The 18,010-nt window shown below is 34.3% G+C and overlaps 3 protein-coding genes across 3 annotated transcripts; 2 read left to right on the top strand and 1 right to left on the bottom strand.

Annotated features, from left to right (window-relative positions):
• Nucleotides 1-2,596: 2,596 nt before the first annotated feature.
• Nucleotides 2,597-5,071, bottom strand: LOC113064257 (sialidase-3-like). Its single transcript, XM_026234924.1, has 3 exons — nucleotides 4,891-5,071; nucleotides 4,356-4,588; nucleotides 2,597-3,783 (listed from the first exon to the last, which is right to left on the bottom strand). Exons 2-3 carry the CDS (start codon nucleotides 4,584-4,586, stop codon nucleotides 2,806-2,808), a joined length of 1,209 nt encoding a protein of 402 aa, XP_026090709.1. The 5' UTR covers nucleotides 4,587-4,588; nucleotides 4,891-5,071; the 3' UTR covers nucleotides 2,597-2,805.
• Nucleotides 5,072-5,163: 92 nt separating this feature from the next.
• On the top strand, nucleotides 5,164-10,823 carry xrra1 (X-ray radiation resistance associated 1). Its single transcript, XM_026234922.1, has 18 exons — nucleotides 5,164-5,284; nucleotides 5,433-5,566; nucleotides 5,856-6,010; nucleotides 6,120-6,191; nucleotides 6,298-6,370; nucleotides 6,478-6,575; nucleotides 6,694-6,842; nucleotides 7,041-7,145; nucleotides 8,027-8,172; nucleotides 8,262-8,308; nucleotides 8,428-8,559; nucleotides 8,660-8,753; nucleotides 8,825-8,943; nucleotides 9,032-9,304; nucleotides 9,404-9,563; nucleotides 9,659-9,774; nucleotides 9,868-9,973; nucleotides 10,408-10,823. Exons 2-18 carry the CDS (start codon nucleotides 5,473-5,475, stop codon nucleotides 10,563-10,565), a joined length of 2,097 nt encoding a protein of 698 aa, XP_026090707.1. The 5' UTR covers nucleotides 5,164-5,284; nucleotides 5,433-5,472; the 3' UTR covers nucleotides 10,566-10,823.
• Nucleotides 10,824-11,249: 426 nt separating this feature from the next.
• LOC113064254 (chordin-like protein 2) lies at nucleotides 11,250-17,580 on the top strand. Its single transcript, XM_026234921.1, has 11 exons — nucleotides 11,250-11,432; nucleotides 12,330-12,442; nucleotides 12,645-12,738; nucleotides 12,844-12,989; nucleotides 13,326-13,419; nucleotides 13,573-13,637; nucleotides 14,380-14,548; nucleotides 14,641-14,829; nucleotides 14,911-15,087; nucleotides 15,654-15,746; nucleotides 16,693-17,580. Exons 1-11 carry the CDS (start codon nucleotides 11,315-11,317, stop codon nucleotides 16,824-16,826), a joined length of 1,392 nt encoding a protein of 463 aa, XP_026090706.1. The 5' UTR covers nucleotides 11,250-11,314; the 3' UTR covers nucleotides 16,827-17,580.
• The last annotated feature ends 430 nt before the right edge of the window (nucleotides 17,581-18,010 follow it).

The raw sequence follows: 18,010 nt of genomic DNA, 5'->3' as shown, positions 1-18,010 counted from the left end.
CTTTTCAGTGAAGGCAAGTAATGTTTGATCATCACTGATAGATGAAAGCTGGAATTCTGTATGTCACCTGCATTCTTTCAGATTTCTGGGGCTCCTGTTTGAAAATTTCCTGTTTTTAAAAAAAATCCTGTTTTAAATTTGTTGGTGGAAAGGGTCTTGATTTGCTTCCCCTATGAGGTTTGTCCATTGTTAGATTTAAATCCTAAAAATATGATGAACAGATTTACATTAGACAACAACAACAGGCACAATAAGGCAAGAATAAGCATATATGTTAAGTGAAGGAGTCTTATAGAGGGCTTGGTTATGAGTTACTTATAAAGTAGTACTAGAACAATTATCGTTTGTTTTACCCTGTCCTTCCTTCTTTTGGCTATTCTCTCCATATCCACTATAGGGAGAATGAAATGTGCAATGTGTGCGCGTGTATTTCCCTTACTTTGATCAAATTACAAGCACAGTTATAATGCAAACCATAGCACACGCACAACATATAATAAAAGTAAATGATAACAACACGAAAGTGAAACTGTCGCCCTGTTAACAGTTAGCAAAACTTGAGCTGTTCGCGTTGTTTTAAAGAAACGAACAGGAGCTGCCTCTTAACGCGTTACATTAAATTGTGCATGACTTATTTAGCAGCCTAAATAGCACGTGCGACGCCAGGTAATATGACACCGAGAAAATCAACGACATGCTCACAAAAGTGTTTTTTTTTTCTGCTACAAAAGTGAACGTGAGTTGTAGACTACTTTACCTCAGACCTTTAAAAAGAACTCGACACACATGCTTGGCTTTGTTTTGCTGCGACAGCAAGAGTTTGAGTTTATTAAAATTATATTTCTACAAATATCCAGTTTTATATGAAGTTAGTTTACTTTTCAAAGTCATGGTTACAGTGCTGACAGTTTAAGATCGCCGCCTACTGACAAACATAAGCAAATATAAACTGATAAAAACAGGATAATTCCTTTTAGAATTCACATCTTGAATTTATGCACAAATACATTTTAATATTATAGCCTATGTTAGTACATACATACATGTATATACATGTAAAACAACACACACACACACACATATATATATATATATATATATATATATATATATATAACTATAGTAACTAAAGTACTCTCAGTACACTTCATTAATTCTGTCTATTATGACCTTGTCATCAAAAGTCACACTTATGGAGAGTTTTATAACAATAGTATAAATTAGTATTATCTGGATGCTGATTATTCCCATGTAACACAATCAGTCAATTTTGATTAAAAGCATGACCAGACTAAAATTAATCATACCGGAAGTTTTAATGACAGTATTGTAAAAGTGTTCCACAGTGCTCTCCTGGACTACTTGTAATGAAAACCTAAAATTCTATTTAAAATAAAACACCAAAAATAGTGGCAAACACTACACTAATGATAGTACATGTATAAATGTCAAGCATAGTAGCTTTTGCACCACGAGCCAGTAAAAGGTAATAAAGACAATACCTCAAAAAAAAAAAATTGATTATAACATTTTTACAGTGCAACTAAGAACAAAATAAAATCAAAAAGTCTACACAATCAGAGGTTAAAAGCAAAGAGTCTACATGACATATAAATGAGCAGTGACATACAAAGTCCTACTATTAAGGTCAACAAGCATATACCGTATTTTCCAGACTATAAGTCACACTTTTTTTCATAGTTTGGCTGGTCCTGCGACTTATAGTCAGGTGCGACTTATTTATCAAAATTAATTTGACATGAACCGAGAGAAATGAACCAAGAGACAACATTACCGTCTCCAGCCGCGAGAGGGCGCTCTATGCTGCTCAGTGCTCCTGTAGTCTACACTGAAGACATAGAGCGCCCTCTCGTGGCTGTAGACGGTAATGTGTTCTCTTGGTTCTTGGTTCTAAATAAATGCAACTTACAGTCCAGTGCAACTTTTATATGTTTTTTCCCTCATCATGACGTATTTTTGGACTGACGCGACTTATACTCAGGTGCGACTTATAGTCCGAAAAATACGGGTAGTAGGAATTTTCTTACTATAAATGAACAAATACAGGGTAAAGCATTCCTTACATATTGTATAACGGTTTCATCATTTCAAGAGATGCAGTAAATTCACCTCAGATAAATTTATCCGAATTCAATATAAAGCTTTCTCTCCTGTTTAATCTGTCAGAAAGATGCCAATCTAACCCAAAAGCAAACATTAAAGGTATAGTTCACACAAAAATTGAAATTAGCAGAAAAAGTACTCACCCTTGACCTCAAGATTTAGATGAACTTGTTTCTTTATTGCAACAGATTTGGAGAAATTTAGAATAACATCAATCATTCACCAATGGATCCTCTGCAGTGAATACGCAGGTGCCGTCAGAATAAGAGTCCAAATAGCTGATAAGAGCATTCAAATATTTATTTAGAATCGGATTTGTGCACATTTCTCTTATGATTCAGTCAAAATGACTGAAGTTAAAAACATCTTAATAAGGAATTCGTTTATTACAAACACAGCTTTTTGGTTCACAAAATGTTAACTGATGGATTGGTGTCATGTGGATTTGTGATATTTTTATCAGCTGTTTGAATTCTCATTTTGATGGCACCCATTCACTGCAGAGGATTCATTGGTGAGCAAGTGATAGAATGCAGTTTTTTTTTTCCAAATCTGTTCCGACAAAGTAACAAATTAATCCACATCTTGGATGGCCCGAGGATGAGTACACTTTAAGCCAACATATATTTTGGGATGAACTATTCCTTTAAAAGATCCCACAGTAAGTACTCTTTTATCATTTCAAGAGCACATTAAATCGCTGAGTTTAAATTCCACGAAGGCTATTTCCTCAATCTCACTTTTCTCTCCACACTCCATGAGGCAGGCAAATTGCTCCCCACACTGTGTTAAATCTGAATATCCACTGGGACCCTTATGGACGATCCATGGTCGGCCCCAACCGGATGTTTTTAAGGGAGATTTATTCAAGTAAACTCCAAGATCCTTCCTTTTCTTTTTATTAGTTGGATGGGAATAGAGTAACCACGTTTTGGTGTCTGACTGTATCAAGCAGTCATTTGGGTTCTTCTCCGCTTCATCTGATGGCTCGGGCACAGGGAAGCTCAACACACTACCCTGGCAGCCACGATAGGGCTCCACGAGTTTCTGAGCAACATGAGGGTTGTCAAAATGTGTCCCACTGCTCGCACTTAAAGCTTCCACTCTGTAGCCATGTGTACTACGGGCGTTGCAGTACAAATGACTCTTATCAGCGTGGTCTATGATCTCAGCCATCTCACATTCGCAGGATTCCATTGGAATTTTTTCTCCCATCTGCCAAGTGATACCGCAGTCATTACTATAGAACGATAGAGCATGAGGCCTGACTTTGAATCGATTAAAGAGCATTAAATTAAAGGGACAACACCTACAATGTATGTAATAAACATAAGCTGGAATGATAAGTCTTCCACTTTTCATCTGAATACCATGTCCTGGTCCAACTGCAAAAGTAGCCCAGTTGCAAATGTCATCTCCAATAACACTATTTGTTAAATCTGTTAACTGGCTCCAGTTTTGGCCATAGTCTGTACTAGTGACATAACACAGCCGTGCTTGGTTTCTACCCGTAGAAATCTGGTCATACTCTGAGGCATTGCCCAATATGCAGACAAAGAACAGATAGATGGTTTTGGATTTCCTCTCATAGACTGGACAAGGATTCATGGTGCGATGATCCGGCAAACATGCAGAAGAGAGTGTTTGGGCAGGAGACCACTGAAAACAATGACAATTCATTCAGTTGTGTATAATTGTAGAATTATAACATTTCAATATATCGTGAAAGTTTGTGGGTGGTAAGATTTGTAAAAGTGTTTTTGATGTTTCTATGCTCACCAAGGCTGCATTTATTTGATCAAAAATAAGTAAATCATCATCATTTAAAATAACGGATTTCCAATCCAATTCATTCCTGTGATGGCAAAGCTGAATTTCCATTACTTTAGTGTCACACTATCCTTCAGAAATCACTCTAACATGCTGATGTGGTGTGCAAGAAACATGTTCTATTATTATCAGTTGAAAAACATTGCTTTATATTTTTTATGGAACCACTATATGTATTGTTTTCAGAATTAATAAAAAGTTCAAAAAAGCAACAATAATTTGAAATAAAAAGGGCTTTACTGTCACTTTCGATTAATTGAATGCATTCATGCTAAATAAAATAATTAATTTCTTAAAAAAAAAAAAAACAATAGAACTGACCCCTAACTTTTAAAACTGTGGTGTATATTGTAAAATATTGATTAATGCATGAAAATATATATGATATATTAAAAAATTACTTTAAGGGATCCATTTTGTAGTGATCCTCTCCTCATGACCAACACCTTTGCATCACTGTCACATGGAGTGCTGCGCTCTTCAGCAAAGGCAAGGAAAGTCTGACCATCACTGATGTATATTAGAGCAGGAATTCTGTATGTTTTACCATCCTTCTGTTGGAATAATGTTGTTCGTGCAGGCAGGGCTAGCTGGGCTTCTGGGTGGCTTTTTGACGCCATGCTGTCAATCATTCCTAGATAAACAAGTAGGTAAACATATGTGGGTAATGACTATATATATGAATATATATATATATATATATATATATATATATATATATATATATATATATATATATATATATATATATTATAATTCATTTAAAAGTCCTGATCCCACATGGTATTTATTAAGACAAGACATAAATAGTAAAAGTATACGAGGTTAATAATATCCTTTTTAACTATAGATATTAAAGCGAAAACTGACGTACATACGATCTGTTCACCTTCCATATATTGCATGTTAGTATCAAACCGTTAAAATATACATTACTTTGTGATGCAGCTTCCCGTCCACAGCTTTCTCTCACACTGCAGTGCAGACAGCCAGCGCAGCCAGCCGAGAAAGACGAAGGAAAGCGGAAACTAACTTGGTGTATTGTGGGAAATGTAGTTCGAGACGAACAGGGACGCTGTAAACTTATTTCATTCACTTGTATTAATTGATCTGTAACTTATTTTTTTTATTTTATTTTTTAACTTAATTTATCATTTTCAAATTATGAATTATAAAAAGTAAATAAAAAGTAAACGAACTAAATTTACAATATCGCTTAACTACGGTTGCTAGGATACCATGCAAGACAGACTTCATGTCCTTTTTGTACAAGTATTCGAGACATGTATGGTGGTGCACAGTAGGAGAGGCGCAATGTTTCCTAGTTAAGGTAAGTTACTTTTCTAGAGTTTCAAAGTAGCCTACTTATTCTTAACATTTGTGGTTAACGGTTTGTTTGGTAACGTTTGGCCTAACGTTATGTGTTTTTATTCTGTATTGTAAGTTAATTGTTCACAACCTCATGTTATCTAATCTAGGAGGTACGTTAACGTTAAACGTAACGGCTCATCTAAAGAAATGACAGGACTGGGGATTTACAAACTGGACAATGGACAAAGTTACCCTTCAAACTGTTTCCCAATAAGATCATTTTTTCATTCAAGAAATGAAGGTAATTATTATTTCTGTGAAGACAAAGTCACATGATCCTTCAGAAATCATTCTAATATCAAGGAACATTTCTTATTATTATCAATGTTGAAAATAGTTGTTTATTAATAGTTGTATATTATTACTTAATATTTTTGTTTCCTCGCCATTAATTCCTTCTGAATTAAAGTAATGTTTTCTTTAAACAATCTTACTGATTATTGTAGAAAACATGCCTTAGAATGCTGAACATTTATAAGAAATAAAGTTGTAATTGTTAAACAGTCCACTGTGATATTTATTTTTTAAAGGGGCCGGACACTGGCTTGTAGCAAATAGAAATACTTTGGAAGAGAGGACATCGAAAAGGAAAAACATTTCAGGATCAGGTTTTGAAGTGCACTCTAGGAAACATGAACAGAGACAACCAGAGAATGCTAGCAACTGTTTAGATGCACAGCTTATTGTAAGAATGCATTAATTCATTCATTGGTTTAAAATGTGACCTGGATGTTCAATTTCTCTTTCAATATCCTCTATTGAACATACATGCAAACACTTCCACAATATTTCAGCTTACACGGTGTTGTGTGGACAAGCCCTCAGACCTCTGTTCTGTTAACATCAGCGGTCAGCATTTGCAAACGGTAAGCCCTGTATCAAAAACATTGTTTAAAGTTACCTTGTTAGATTAGACCATGTTTAAGTCGCATCTGCCATTACATCACAGGAGGATTTTTCTTTTTTAAACAGGTCAGACTTGAGAGTTTGGAACAATTTGATAACGTCGCATACATAAATGCGTCTGATAACCATTTAACTTTAGGTAATTAAAGTTTTGTGCATTTAATATATATTGAATATATATTCACATTTCTAGTGTAACAGAAATTGTTCGCATACAACATATATTATTATATATTTTGTTTCTAGAACCCTTTGTCAGGTTTCCTGCTTTGAGGGAATTGGATCTGTCACTGAACAATCTCCATAATTTAGAGATTCATGCTGAAGACTTCCAGAAATTGGAGGTGAGTTTTCTTGAATACTGCGGCTGTGATCATATTTTTGCTCTTGAGGGCTTGAAGCAGATGTCACTGAGAATATTGTGATGATCAAAGAAACTGGACTTTATTCGTTTTCTTTCAGGTGTTGGAGTTATCCTTCAATTACTTAACAGGAGAAAGCATAATAAATCTAGGCCTGTTGCCACGTCTGAAGGTGCTCCATCTGACTGGAAACCGGCTGCAGATGCTTCCACTGAACATGGCTGGACCTTGTACCTACTCTGGAGAAAAGTAAATGTTTGCTAATCTAGTTACTTCATAGACTTTATCTAGGTAGCATATGTTTTTGGAAATACTATGCTTAGTCTTTATTTAAAAGCATTGACTATTAAGTCACAAGATAAAGTGTAGAATCCATAGTCCATAGTTTTCACTAAAGTTTTGAATGTCTGTAATCTCTATCATATGTAAAGTTTTCTATTTCAACAGCACAGGACAGGGTGTCTTGCTATTTCAAACTCTGGAGGTATTGATGCTTGATGACAACAAATTATTTTCTCCGGGAGTGTTTATGAGCCTTGCTAACTTAAAGAGGTTAGTAAGCTTTTTTTAAAGAAATCGCTCTGCCATTTCCAAAATGTTAAAATGAATTTCAGTCATGTAAAATAAAAGTGACATTTAATGCATAGTCCTGAGTAGTTATGCATTGCATATCACAGGTGCTTAAAGTAAAACCTTTTTCATAAACACCAGATGTATTTATTTATTAGTTTGTTTGTGCAGGAATTATTTTTTAGAACAACAACAACAATAATAATAATAATAATATTATTATATTATAATAATAATCCTTTTTGAATGCAATAATACTTTGTCGAAATAGCTATGTTATTTAGCACAAAATTAATTATGGGGATGAGCCATAGCACAACATTTGATACTTTTTTTATTCAAAGAGCTGCATATTACACTGTATCGATCATGAAGGCCATCTTTAAAATGCATGAATAAAAACAATGTTTCAATAATCCTAATTTTTTGCACAAAATGTGCTGTCATTACAATCAGTTATGAATAACTAGGTGGTATCAAGTCACGTTTATTTAATTCTTCTTGGTATAGACTGCCCTCTTGAGGCACAGCCATAAAATGTTATTTTATGAGTGTAGCCCAAGGAAATTACTGGTGTTGTAAACATTTATATGTAGTGATTAGATGGCCCGGTTTTGTTTAAAAACATGTGAAGTCATAAATTATAAACTGTTAGGTAGAAACTGTTAGCCTGAATGCACTGTAAGTTGCTTTGGATAAAAGTTTCTGCTAAATGCATAAATGTAATGTAAAATGTGAATAAAAAATAAGGCAATATAAACTCAGATTTTTTTATTATTATTATTATTTTAAGAAACTGTGTCATTCTTTCATTCTCTGTTAAAGAATTTAGTTTTTCTAACTTTAATCTATTTTGCATTTAGGCTTCGTCATCTAAACTTACAAGGAAATGACATCTCAGGAGTCCCATTCTTAGAAAAAGTGGAAACATTACAAGATGCCCAGACAGAAATTACGCCACAGAGCATCGGACAGAATGTGGCCACAGTGAATGACAAGAGGACAAAGTGTTAGTATGTTTAATTTAAAGAATAAGAATATTTTAGGTCAGAAAACAAATTGTTTTGTGTTTATTTATTCACTTTCTCTGCCAGATAGACCCTGAAATCACGATGAGCCAGCAAAAACCAGAAACAAATTTGAAAGTAGGACCGGCTCTCTAATTTGTTTAATTTCCTGTGTACATGCGTCATACCAATTTGTTGTTTTCAATTTATTCGAGATATTTATCAGCATTTTACAATCTAACTTCCATTTCAAATAGGAGGACGAATCACGTCTCGAAATGCATTCTGGTGCCCTACAATACCGTCATGAGAGACAGGAGGACGGATGCGCTCTGGGTCTCTGTCTTCCTTTTCCAGAACTTCGTCATCTTAATTTGGCCAACAATGAGGTCTGTGTATTGCCTTCTGGTTGTTAAAAAGCATTTGATCTGCTACAAACATAGACAGCTGAATGAAGTCATTGAGCTATTTGACACTTCTTTCCTCTAGATAGCTGAGGAAGAGGCATTGTTGCCCGTGGCATTGTTTCCAAAGCTCAGTGAGCTTGTTATTCACTCAAACCCCTTGACAACACAGAGGAGCGGTAAGCTCACACATCCTCAAGCAGCCTCATTGTTAGTGCATTAAATCAACATTCTTTGTTTTTTACCACAGGTGATCCACCAATGCTGACCTGTTTTCTTCAAGACAAGCTTGGTATTAAGATAACACGCAAGAAAACAACTGATCTGATTAAGCGACATATCGTACTCCCTGTCGATCCTAAAAGAAAGGTATTACAAATACAAGTTTGTATTTAGCACTTAATATTTTTTAAGTAAATCCTTTCAGAAACGGTATGCCTTCTATCTAAATTTTCAGGTGAAATCTACAGTTCCATATGTACATGTACCAAAATTTCCTTCGATGACGGCAAATCAACATGCTACAGAAATGCTCTGCTCCAAAAAATATACTGGACAAGATAACCCTCCACCCTTAGAGTATGGGTTAACTCATGTATTTGGCTTCTCGTCTCAAACAAGCATTGATGGCGAGGAAGACACTGACATAGACCAGGAGCAGTTTGACTTGACGAGTGCAGACATATCCTTTGAGATGAATCAAAATGCAGAGCCTTTCTTTGTGACAGAGGTAATTTTATTGCACCTAGAAACTAAGAGTCTAAAAACCAAGACTTGTATGATATGTATGTTTGAAAACTTTTTATTTATTTATTTTTTAATTTTCCAGATTAATGGCTTAAATGAATCTGAATACCAAGAAGATCCAGATGGTGAAAGGGAAACCGAACTGGAGATGAAAAAAGGCGGCAAAGCATGTCCAGAAAAACTGATTGGTTATGAAATCTTAATTGACGACACATCTGAGCCAGAACTGCCTGAGCTTTCTGGTATGAATTATCCTGAACTCTGTTGTTGACCTCTTGCTTTGTTTGAATCAGTGCCGCTCGTTTGTTCGTCTTGTCATTGACTTCTCCCGATGCAGGAATTCAGCAAGCTGTTAGTGTTTTGGAGCACATGCTCAAGAACCTGCTTGTGTATAGAGATTCGAAAGCAAATCTTGACCTTCCACAGAAGCCGTACACCGAAAGAGAGAAAAAGGTCAGAGGTCATTCATCAGCTATGTACTGTGCATTTAAGCATGTTAACCCAACATCTATTATTAATAACATGATAGAAACATTCTTTTCACAGATTAAAAATTTGCCACCTTTGGGACCAAAGAAGTCAAAGGGAAAACAAGTTGAGGAACTTCTCGACCAAATAAAGGAGGCAAAAACAATAATCAAAGTTCCCTTAGGTAACAGATACTTTGTCATTTTATAGTAGGATTTGAAATATACCAAAACACTTATTTTTTTAAATGACAAAACTAGCCTAGTGATGCAGCAGGAAATACAGTATTTTTCAATTGAACAGCAAATAAATTTAATCATCAACTAGCGCAAACTAGCATGTTTTACAGGTCAACTAACAAGCACACTGCAAAGATGTTATAGCAATTGTTCAGCACAGTTTACTTTGAAATGCTGTGTTTGGCTCTGCAGCTGTTCCTCTATTATTTCAACACTTAACAGATTGCTAGTGTGTTGGACTGAATGGACTGATTGTAGATATGCCATCGGGAAACCTCCAAACTACTATTCAAACTAATATGAATAAATATTTCTGATATTAATCACATCATTTGTCATATAATGGTTTAAAATTCAACTTTATATATTCTCTATCCAGATAGTGTACTCGAAGGAGGGAATGGTGTTTGTAAGAGAGAATATGAGGAAGCATTGACGCTACTGAAGGACATGAAAAGGAAGTACAGGACGGCCCATCTGAAAAGAGTGGAACAAGCAGCACAGATTAAGGATGAGATGATGCATAATCTAAACTAGCAGGTGCTTTACTCTCTGCATTTTCTCTCTCTGAGTTTGTTTTGGTTTTCAATAAAACAATATTAAGATATTGGAGAGATGGTGAAAATTTGTTTGATGTTTGCATTGATTACAAATAAAATTGAGTTTGCAATACATTTATTCTCATCATGTACTATGAATTTTGTAAAAATATTTTATTATTATTGTTTTTATATGACAACAGGCTGTTACTTTTGGGTGCCTTGACAATTAAATATATGATGTTTTTTGGTCAGCTTGGGGAACAAATGTTAAAAAAGTGTACTTAAATAAAAAACTAAATGCTTTTATTATTTATTACATAAAATAGCTCTTATTAAATAAACATATCAGCATAATATCAAATGTAATGTGCTTAAATCCATATCCTGACACTGTGCAGCAGTTCACATGTTATTAAGAATTAATAACATGTGCTCAATTAATATTTATTTTACTATTGTCAATATTAATATTAAATATTTTTTATTTATTATATAAAATATTTGACTAAAAAGCTGAATATTATCAGATTTGACGCGAATTTTCTCATGACTGATTATTTATTTAATTTAATTTCTTCGTGTAAAGTTTCTAAAAAATATTTTTGTACAACACAACGAGCAAGTGGATTTTCCTGTAGGAGGCGCTTTAGATAAAAACCTAGAAGCGCTACAGAAACTCCCCCTACTTGCAGTAGTCAGACCGTCGTAGCTGTGAAGTGGGGAGAAGTTTAAGACAAATCCTGCATGTCCACAGTTTCCTGGAACATGAAGAAAAGAATGACCTACTTGAAACATCTTTTCATTTTGGTCACAATGCGATGCTTCGTTCAGTGTGAAACAGAGGCAATACGACCAGGAAAAAGTAAGTGACTCAATCAAGAATATGATATTGGTAAATGGGCATCACACTTCGATGCATCATTCTGCCAGCGATATGACTGCATTGAAATTGCTGAGTGATGAGGTTATACAGTATAATACAAATTAATTTATAACGAAGCTAAAATGTTTTAAAATCATTAAAACGGATGTCATTTCGTGAAAAAGTGTATTTTGTATTCTCTTCATTAATATGTGCAAAGAGCGATATTATTATTATTATTTTATTAAGACAACAACAAAATTCCGTACGTTAACAGTATTTTATTTATTTATTTAGTCCTTTTTTCCCTACAAGAATGCCTTTTTGGTCTTCCCAGCCATATTTGCTAATAATGTTGTAATTAGTCTTCCATACTATATTTGTAGGTTTTAGTCTTCCATACTATATTTGTAGGTTTTAGTGGACAAAACATTTTATTAAAAAGTCTTAAAAATATGTCTCCAGGTTATTCTTCAAATATTTTACAATCACAAGCCTCCTTGTACAATTCAGTATGAAACTCAGATAATGACATCATCATCCTCCTATGAAGATTTTGATCACTTTACCACTGATCTGGTTTGTTATTTATTTATTTTTTTCGTAGTAAAAAGTTTAGTGTCATCTTTTAGTGGCATGACCTTGGGAAATGGCTAAATAAACTGTAAAACTGTTAATCCTGTTTTATATTTAGAATTAGATGCTATTCTTGAAAATCAGATGATTATATGTTTGTGTTTAAACAAATAAACTATTTAAACTGAAAAGAGATGACATCACTGAATTCAATAATGAACTGCCTTTAACTGTCATTTTGCATTATTGCAGTTGCTTTGACGCGATGTATTTTGTTTAAAGCGCTCTATAAATAAAGGCTACTTGACTTGTTGCATGCAGTGTCAGGTGTTTCCTGCACTTTTAAAGAGAAGATGTACAGACCAGGAGATAGCTGGCATCCCTATCTGGAGCCCTTTGGATTCATGTTCTGCATGCGCTGTACTTGCGCAGAAGTACGTATCCAACTTCCAAGTCAAAATAATGACTTTTTTATTATTATTATTATTTTTTACCTAAAGGATACAGGTGATCATTACATGAATCATTTCCTATACAGTTTATATGCATGCATCTAGGCTGATGCACATGTCAGATCCACATGCAATGTATAATGTGTCAATGTTTCTGTCTACTTTCATGTGGGTGTATGAATAGTTTGGTCATGTAAAATGCAACAGCATCAAATGCCCTGTTCTGCGATGTGAAAATCCAGTGACTAACTCACAGCATTGTTGCCCTCGTTGTGCAGGTAAAACATCACACTTTTCCAGGTCCCAGTGTTTATGTGAATTAATATGCATGATTCTAATGCATTCTTATTTGAACCATCTGATGCCTATTCTCATAATCACAGATGAGCAGAGAACTCCTGCTGGACTACGGGCACCCATTAAAACCTGTAGGTATAATGGAAGCATTTACCAAACAGGGGAAATATTTGAAAACCATGAGCTCTTCCCATCCCGTCAGTCGAACCAGTGCACCATGTGTACTTGCTCTGTAAGTTTTTTTTTTCTTTGTTGCTTTCACCATAGTGCATCATCGAACATTAGACTCTAACCTCAAACAGTAAAAAAAAATAATCTAAAGTATATTGTTTTGAAAGATGTGTCAGAGAGCAGTTAGAGGGGAATGCTAGCAATACCAAAATCATGGGTTCCATTTATACCTCAAATGCAATGTAAGTTGTTCTGGATAAAAGCCTTTGTCTTCTATAACAAAGTCAGTAATCCTTGCTTTGCCCCGTGTTGTCAGGCACTGATGTTGAAATGCTGATTTTAATCATTATGTCAATTTCTCATTTTTAATATTCTTTGTTTTTCTTTTTTTTTTTAGAATGGAAATATATTCTGTGCATTGAAAACCTGTCAGCCCATTACATGCTCCTCACCAGTGTCAGTCCCGGATACTTGCTGCTTAGTGTGCAAAGGTGAGAATATATGTGCAACTTAGAATATTGTTGGTGTAAATGCTACTGAGATTTATTAATTTTAGACTTAAGTTGGATTCTACAAGCTGTATTCATGTTTAATTCCACCCCTGAGTGTTGAATGAAATAACATTGTCTCCTTTGAATAAACAGAAAGTGCAATTGATATCAATTCTGCATCATTTGAGGATGGGGGACAACAACTGAACAGAGGAGTTGTATGTATTTTCTTTTTCAGGGTGGTCACTGTACTCTTTTTTAACCCTGTATCAGATATCTGTAAATTATCAATATGATCAAAACTTGATCAAAATCTGACTTATTTCACATCTACAGTCTACTACATGCCTTCAGTGATCTGACTGATAGTTTATAGTTTTTGTTTTTTTAGAAAGTAAAAGGTCTTTTGGTGTAACTCTAAAAGACCCTTCAGGTTGTGGTACATGTCTTTTTTCTGTGAATTTTCTACTGATTTTTATAATGTAAATGCAAGAATTACTTTTATATTGTTAGTAATATTTAAAGAGGAACAACTACTGGGCTGTAGCAACTTTACTTAAATATAAATTATAAAATTAATTATAAATTATAAATGTAATAATAAATATTTTTTTAAATGCATTGAATATAATACATAAGGGTTTTGAGAACCATTCATTTGCATCTTTCAATGATTTTTATTTTGCATTGCATTATATGTTTTGCCCCCACATAAAAACTACAGAGCTTTGATCTTAAAACTATCAAGCATTTAAATATCTTAATAATACATATATTATTGGGAAATATATTGTGACAACTGATATTTATAAGCATGTTTTAAATAGTCTAATATATATATTATTTAGAAAATCAGGGTTCATAGGGTTAAAAATAAAATGTATTTTTATTGTTTCATTTATGCAACTCTATGTTGGTCCAGAGTTACAATATTTGTTTTTATATGTCCTGAAAAACAAGAGGCATTCTGTGGATCAGTGTGCTGCAGAGCAGGTTAGTGGCCGCTCACTTAGGACCACTCCATCCACACTGCGGGGGTCTCCCAGAGGCCTCAACCTACAGACACTACACCTCAAAGGAGCTGCCGAAACTACTGTTAAAATTCTTCTACAGCGCAAACATCAGAGAGGTAGACTGTAATGCGCCACTCTTTCCAAATCAAGAATTGCATAGAAAGTCATATCCTGTCAAAGTAACATCGGGTTTCTGACTTTGTCTAAGCTTGTGTGTACAGTGGCAAGACCTATTCTCATGGTGACGTTTGGCACCCAGTGCTGGGGAAGGTCTTGGAGTGTATCCTGTGCACCTGCAGGGACGGCTTGCAGGAATGCAGGCGCATCACGTGCCCCAACCAGTATCCATGCCAACATCCCATAAAGATAGAGGGGAAATGCTGTAAGATTTGTCCAGGTAGGCGTATCAGCGCTATTATATTTTTAATGATTTAAACTTCATGTTTTATCAGTGTGTTTCTTTTAACTTGGTACCCAGAGCTCAAAGCAGAGAGCAACATGACAGAGTGCTACTTTACTCAGGACAATAACAGTCTCCTGGTGTATAAAGTTGAACCTCCATCAGCTGCTCAGTCAGAAGATAAAGTACGGATGATTGCCATCGAGAGACAAGGAGCCACGGAAGTCGAGGTGCAAGTCTGGAAATCTGTTGAAGGTGATTTAAGCAAGTTAAAATGTAGAGCAGAACAACTTATTGTTGGAGGCCAATAAAAGGGAGAAAAATTATTTTACTTTATTTGATTTTCTTCCAAATTCTTAGTCACTGACCTAGATAGGCAGTTTTGTAAATCTTTGTCGGTTCTCAGCTGCAAGATAAGGTTGTGAATTATTGCTGTATGCCACTGGAATTATGTTTTTTGTAACACTTTACAATAAGGTTCTGTTTGTTACATTTTTTTAAACTACTTTAGTTAAAATGAACTAACAATGAAAAATTCTTGAAAGCATTTATTCATCTTAGTTAATGTTAATTTCGACATTTCTTAATATATTATTAAAATCAAAGAAGTGTGTTAATATTAATGAATAGACCTCACCTAACATGAACTAACAACCAACAACTGTATTTTTTTTATATAAAGAAGAATAAATGCTGTCACAAACGTAATGCTCATTGTTATTTAATGCTAGTTTATGTATTAACTAATGGGACCTTATTGTGAAGTGTTATCCATGTTTTTTATTTCTGTGCTTCCTTAATTTGTCTTCAAATCTTTGCAGGTATTTTGCATCTGATGGAGACAGGTGACGTTCAGAAGAAAGACCTCATAGAGCATCCGGAAAATTACATCTTACTGACTACATTAGATGAGGGTATGCTTCATTGTTTTAATTTCACCCAATTAATTTTGTGTGAGTTTGCAATCACTGCTCAGAAAGTCATAGCATTTAAACGTCCAACTGTGTATTTTGATAGTTAAAATTGAGTTTTTTGGTAAATAAAACGAAAACGTATTGCTCTCCTTGTAGGTCAACCTAAAGTATGTTTTAAATAGCCCCGAAAACTGAGATTCTAGGTATGAAACTAAATATTTGAGCTCAGAGTAGTTACAGCTGCCAGGTTATATGAAATGGTGGAGGAGACCAAAGGAAATAAAACATCTAACATGTAAATTAAAGAAAATTTTTCAGCAAGTCACTTCTAATGCAGTTTGTGTGCATTGGCTGTCTTTCAACTTAAATGCTGCACAGATTTACTTCTGTTTCTCAGCGCACACTAAAGCAATTTTTAATGAAAATAAAAGTAAGAATCGTGAATTATTAACTCAGAATTGCGAGATATAATACAGACTTTTTTGTTTCTGCTATGGAATTAAAAAATAAAATCAGTTGCAATTTTTTATCTCACAATTCTGACTTTTATTCCCATAATTCTGAGTTTATCTCACCTGATTTAGATTACTTTATTTGTTCTCAGTCTGCAAAAAATAAAATAAAAATCAGAATTTGTGAGATAAAACCCAGAATTTAGAATTTTGCCTCAAAAATCTAATTTTACACAATGCTGACTTTATATCCTGCAGTTCTGACTTCTTTATCAGAATTGTGAGATATAAACTCAGAATTGTGAAAAAAAGTTAAAATTCTGATATAAAAGTTGCTATTTTTTTTAATCCCATGGCGTAAAGAAGCTTCCATATGATTCAGATGCAACTTTCAGTGTAAACACACAAAGCATAATGCATTTGACAAGTGCTTCACCTTTACCAACAAATTTTTTCCCGGTTTGGACTGTCCTTTCCTTTTTGTGTTTACACAGAAACTTGGAGAAAATTCAAAGAAGAAGAGGACAAGCAGAAAGATTTGAGTAAGATTAGGAGCTGTGAAGACGGGATCAAGGAAGTTGTGAAGTACTTAAACCCTGAACAGCTGGACAGCCTTTGCACTTCTTAGTCTCCTCCCCGCTCCTAACACTGTGCCATCTCAGTCTGAAACACATTTTATTACCAGAAGAACACACACACCCACACTCACACAATCTACAAAACCAGATGCTGGCAGCAGGTAGTCTAAAGATCTGCTTTATTACTAGGAGTCAGTTTAGCGCAAGTCTTTATGAGTTTGACATCCCAGAATTCTTTCTGAGACCTGTTTTTTTTTTTTTTTTTTTTTTTGAGGCCTTGAGGTCAATCAATTTTCTTGCATTGTTGAAAAATGCATGTTTGATAAGAAGTGAATAAATGTATGCTATTTGGCCAGAATTATAAGGAATAAAGATTTTAAAGCAGTGATCATCATTATTAAAGGAAATGATGTATGTAATTTTAGCAAGCTTCCACTGTATGTACCTAAGAGGGAAAAAAAGGAAGATGTAGACAGCTTATTGGCCAGAATGCTTTTATAAAGTTGATGTAGGCCACATATTTTTCTACTGTTCTTAGATATATGCCACTCATAATGAATATGTAATATGGATAAACTAAAAATACACTATTTATTGTAAAGTCAAAGTAGCCATCATCATTTCACTTCATCACTTCATTAGAATATTTTTTCTGCCTATCTTCTAGGCAGAAAATGTTTTGCATTGTAATGTATGTTGCGTGTATATTGATCTGGTTATGCATAACACATATGCACTTAAAATTATGAAAAACATATTGGGCTGATGTCCTGGCTAACCAATATAAAGTCCTATTGAAAGATATTGTATTGTATTGTATTTTTTTTAGAATGTTCTTGTTTTCAAAAGATATTATGGTATGGAAACCCATTTCGGCCAAAAATAAAAAAGGTGATTGCAGTCTTTTATCTCAGAATTCTGAGCTTACATCTCGCAATTCAGTTTCTTCTGCAATGGAGTAAAAAGTTAATTGTGATCTTTTATCTCACAATTCTGACTTGTCTTCTCAGAATTACAAAATCACAATTTCACGATATAAACTCGTAATTGCTAGTTAACATCTTGCAATTCTGATTGTATTTCTCGCAATTCTTAAAGAAAACAATTCAGAATTGTGACGTTAAGTCAGAATTACCTTTTTTTTTATTGAAGGTGGAAACGGGCTTCCATATTATGGCCTAATGCAGTAAGTGTAAAAGAATCATAGGTTCTTTGCTGTAAATGTAGATAATGT

The sequence above is a fragment of the Carassius auratus genome, chromosome 46, assembly GCF_003368295.1.
Source record: "Carassius auratus strain Wakin chromosome 46, ASM336829v1, whole genome shotgun sequence".
In the NCBI taxonomy this organism is placed as follows: Eukaryota; Metazoa; Chordata; class Actinopteri; order Cypriniformes; family Cyprinidae; genus Carassius; species Carassius auratus.
Note: the sequence above shows the minus strand (reverse complement) of the source record. Positions and strands in the feature narration are given on the sequence as shown.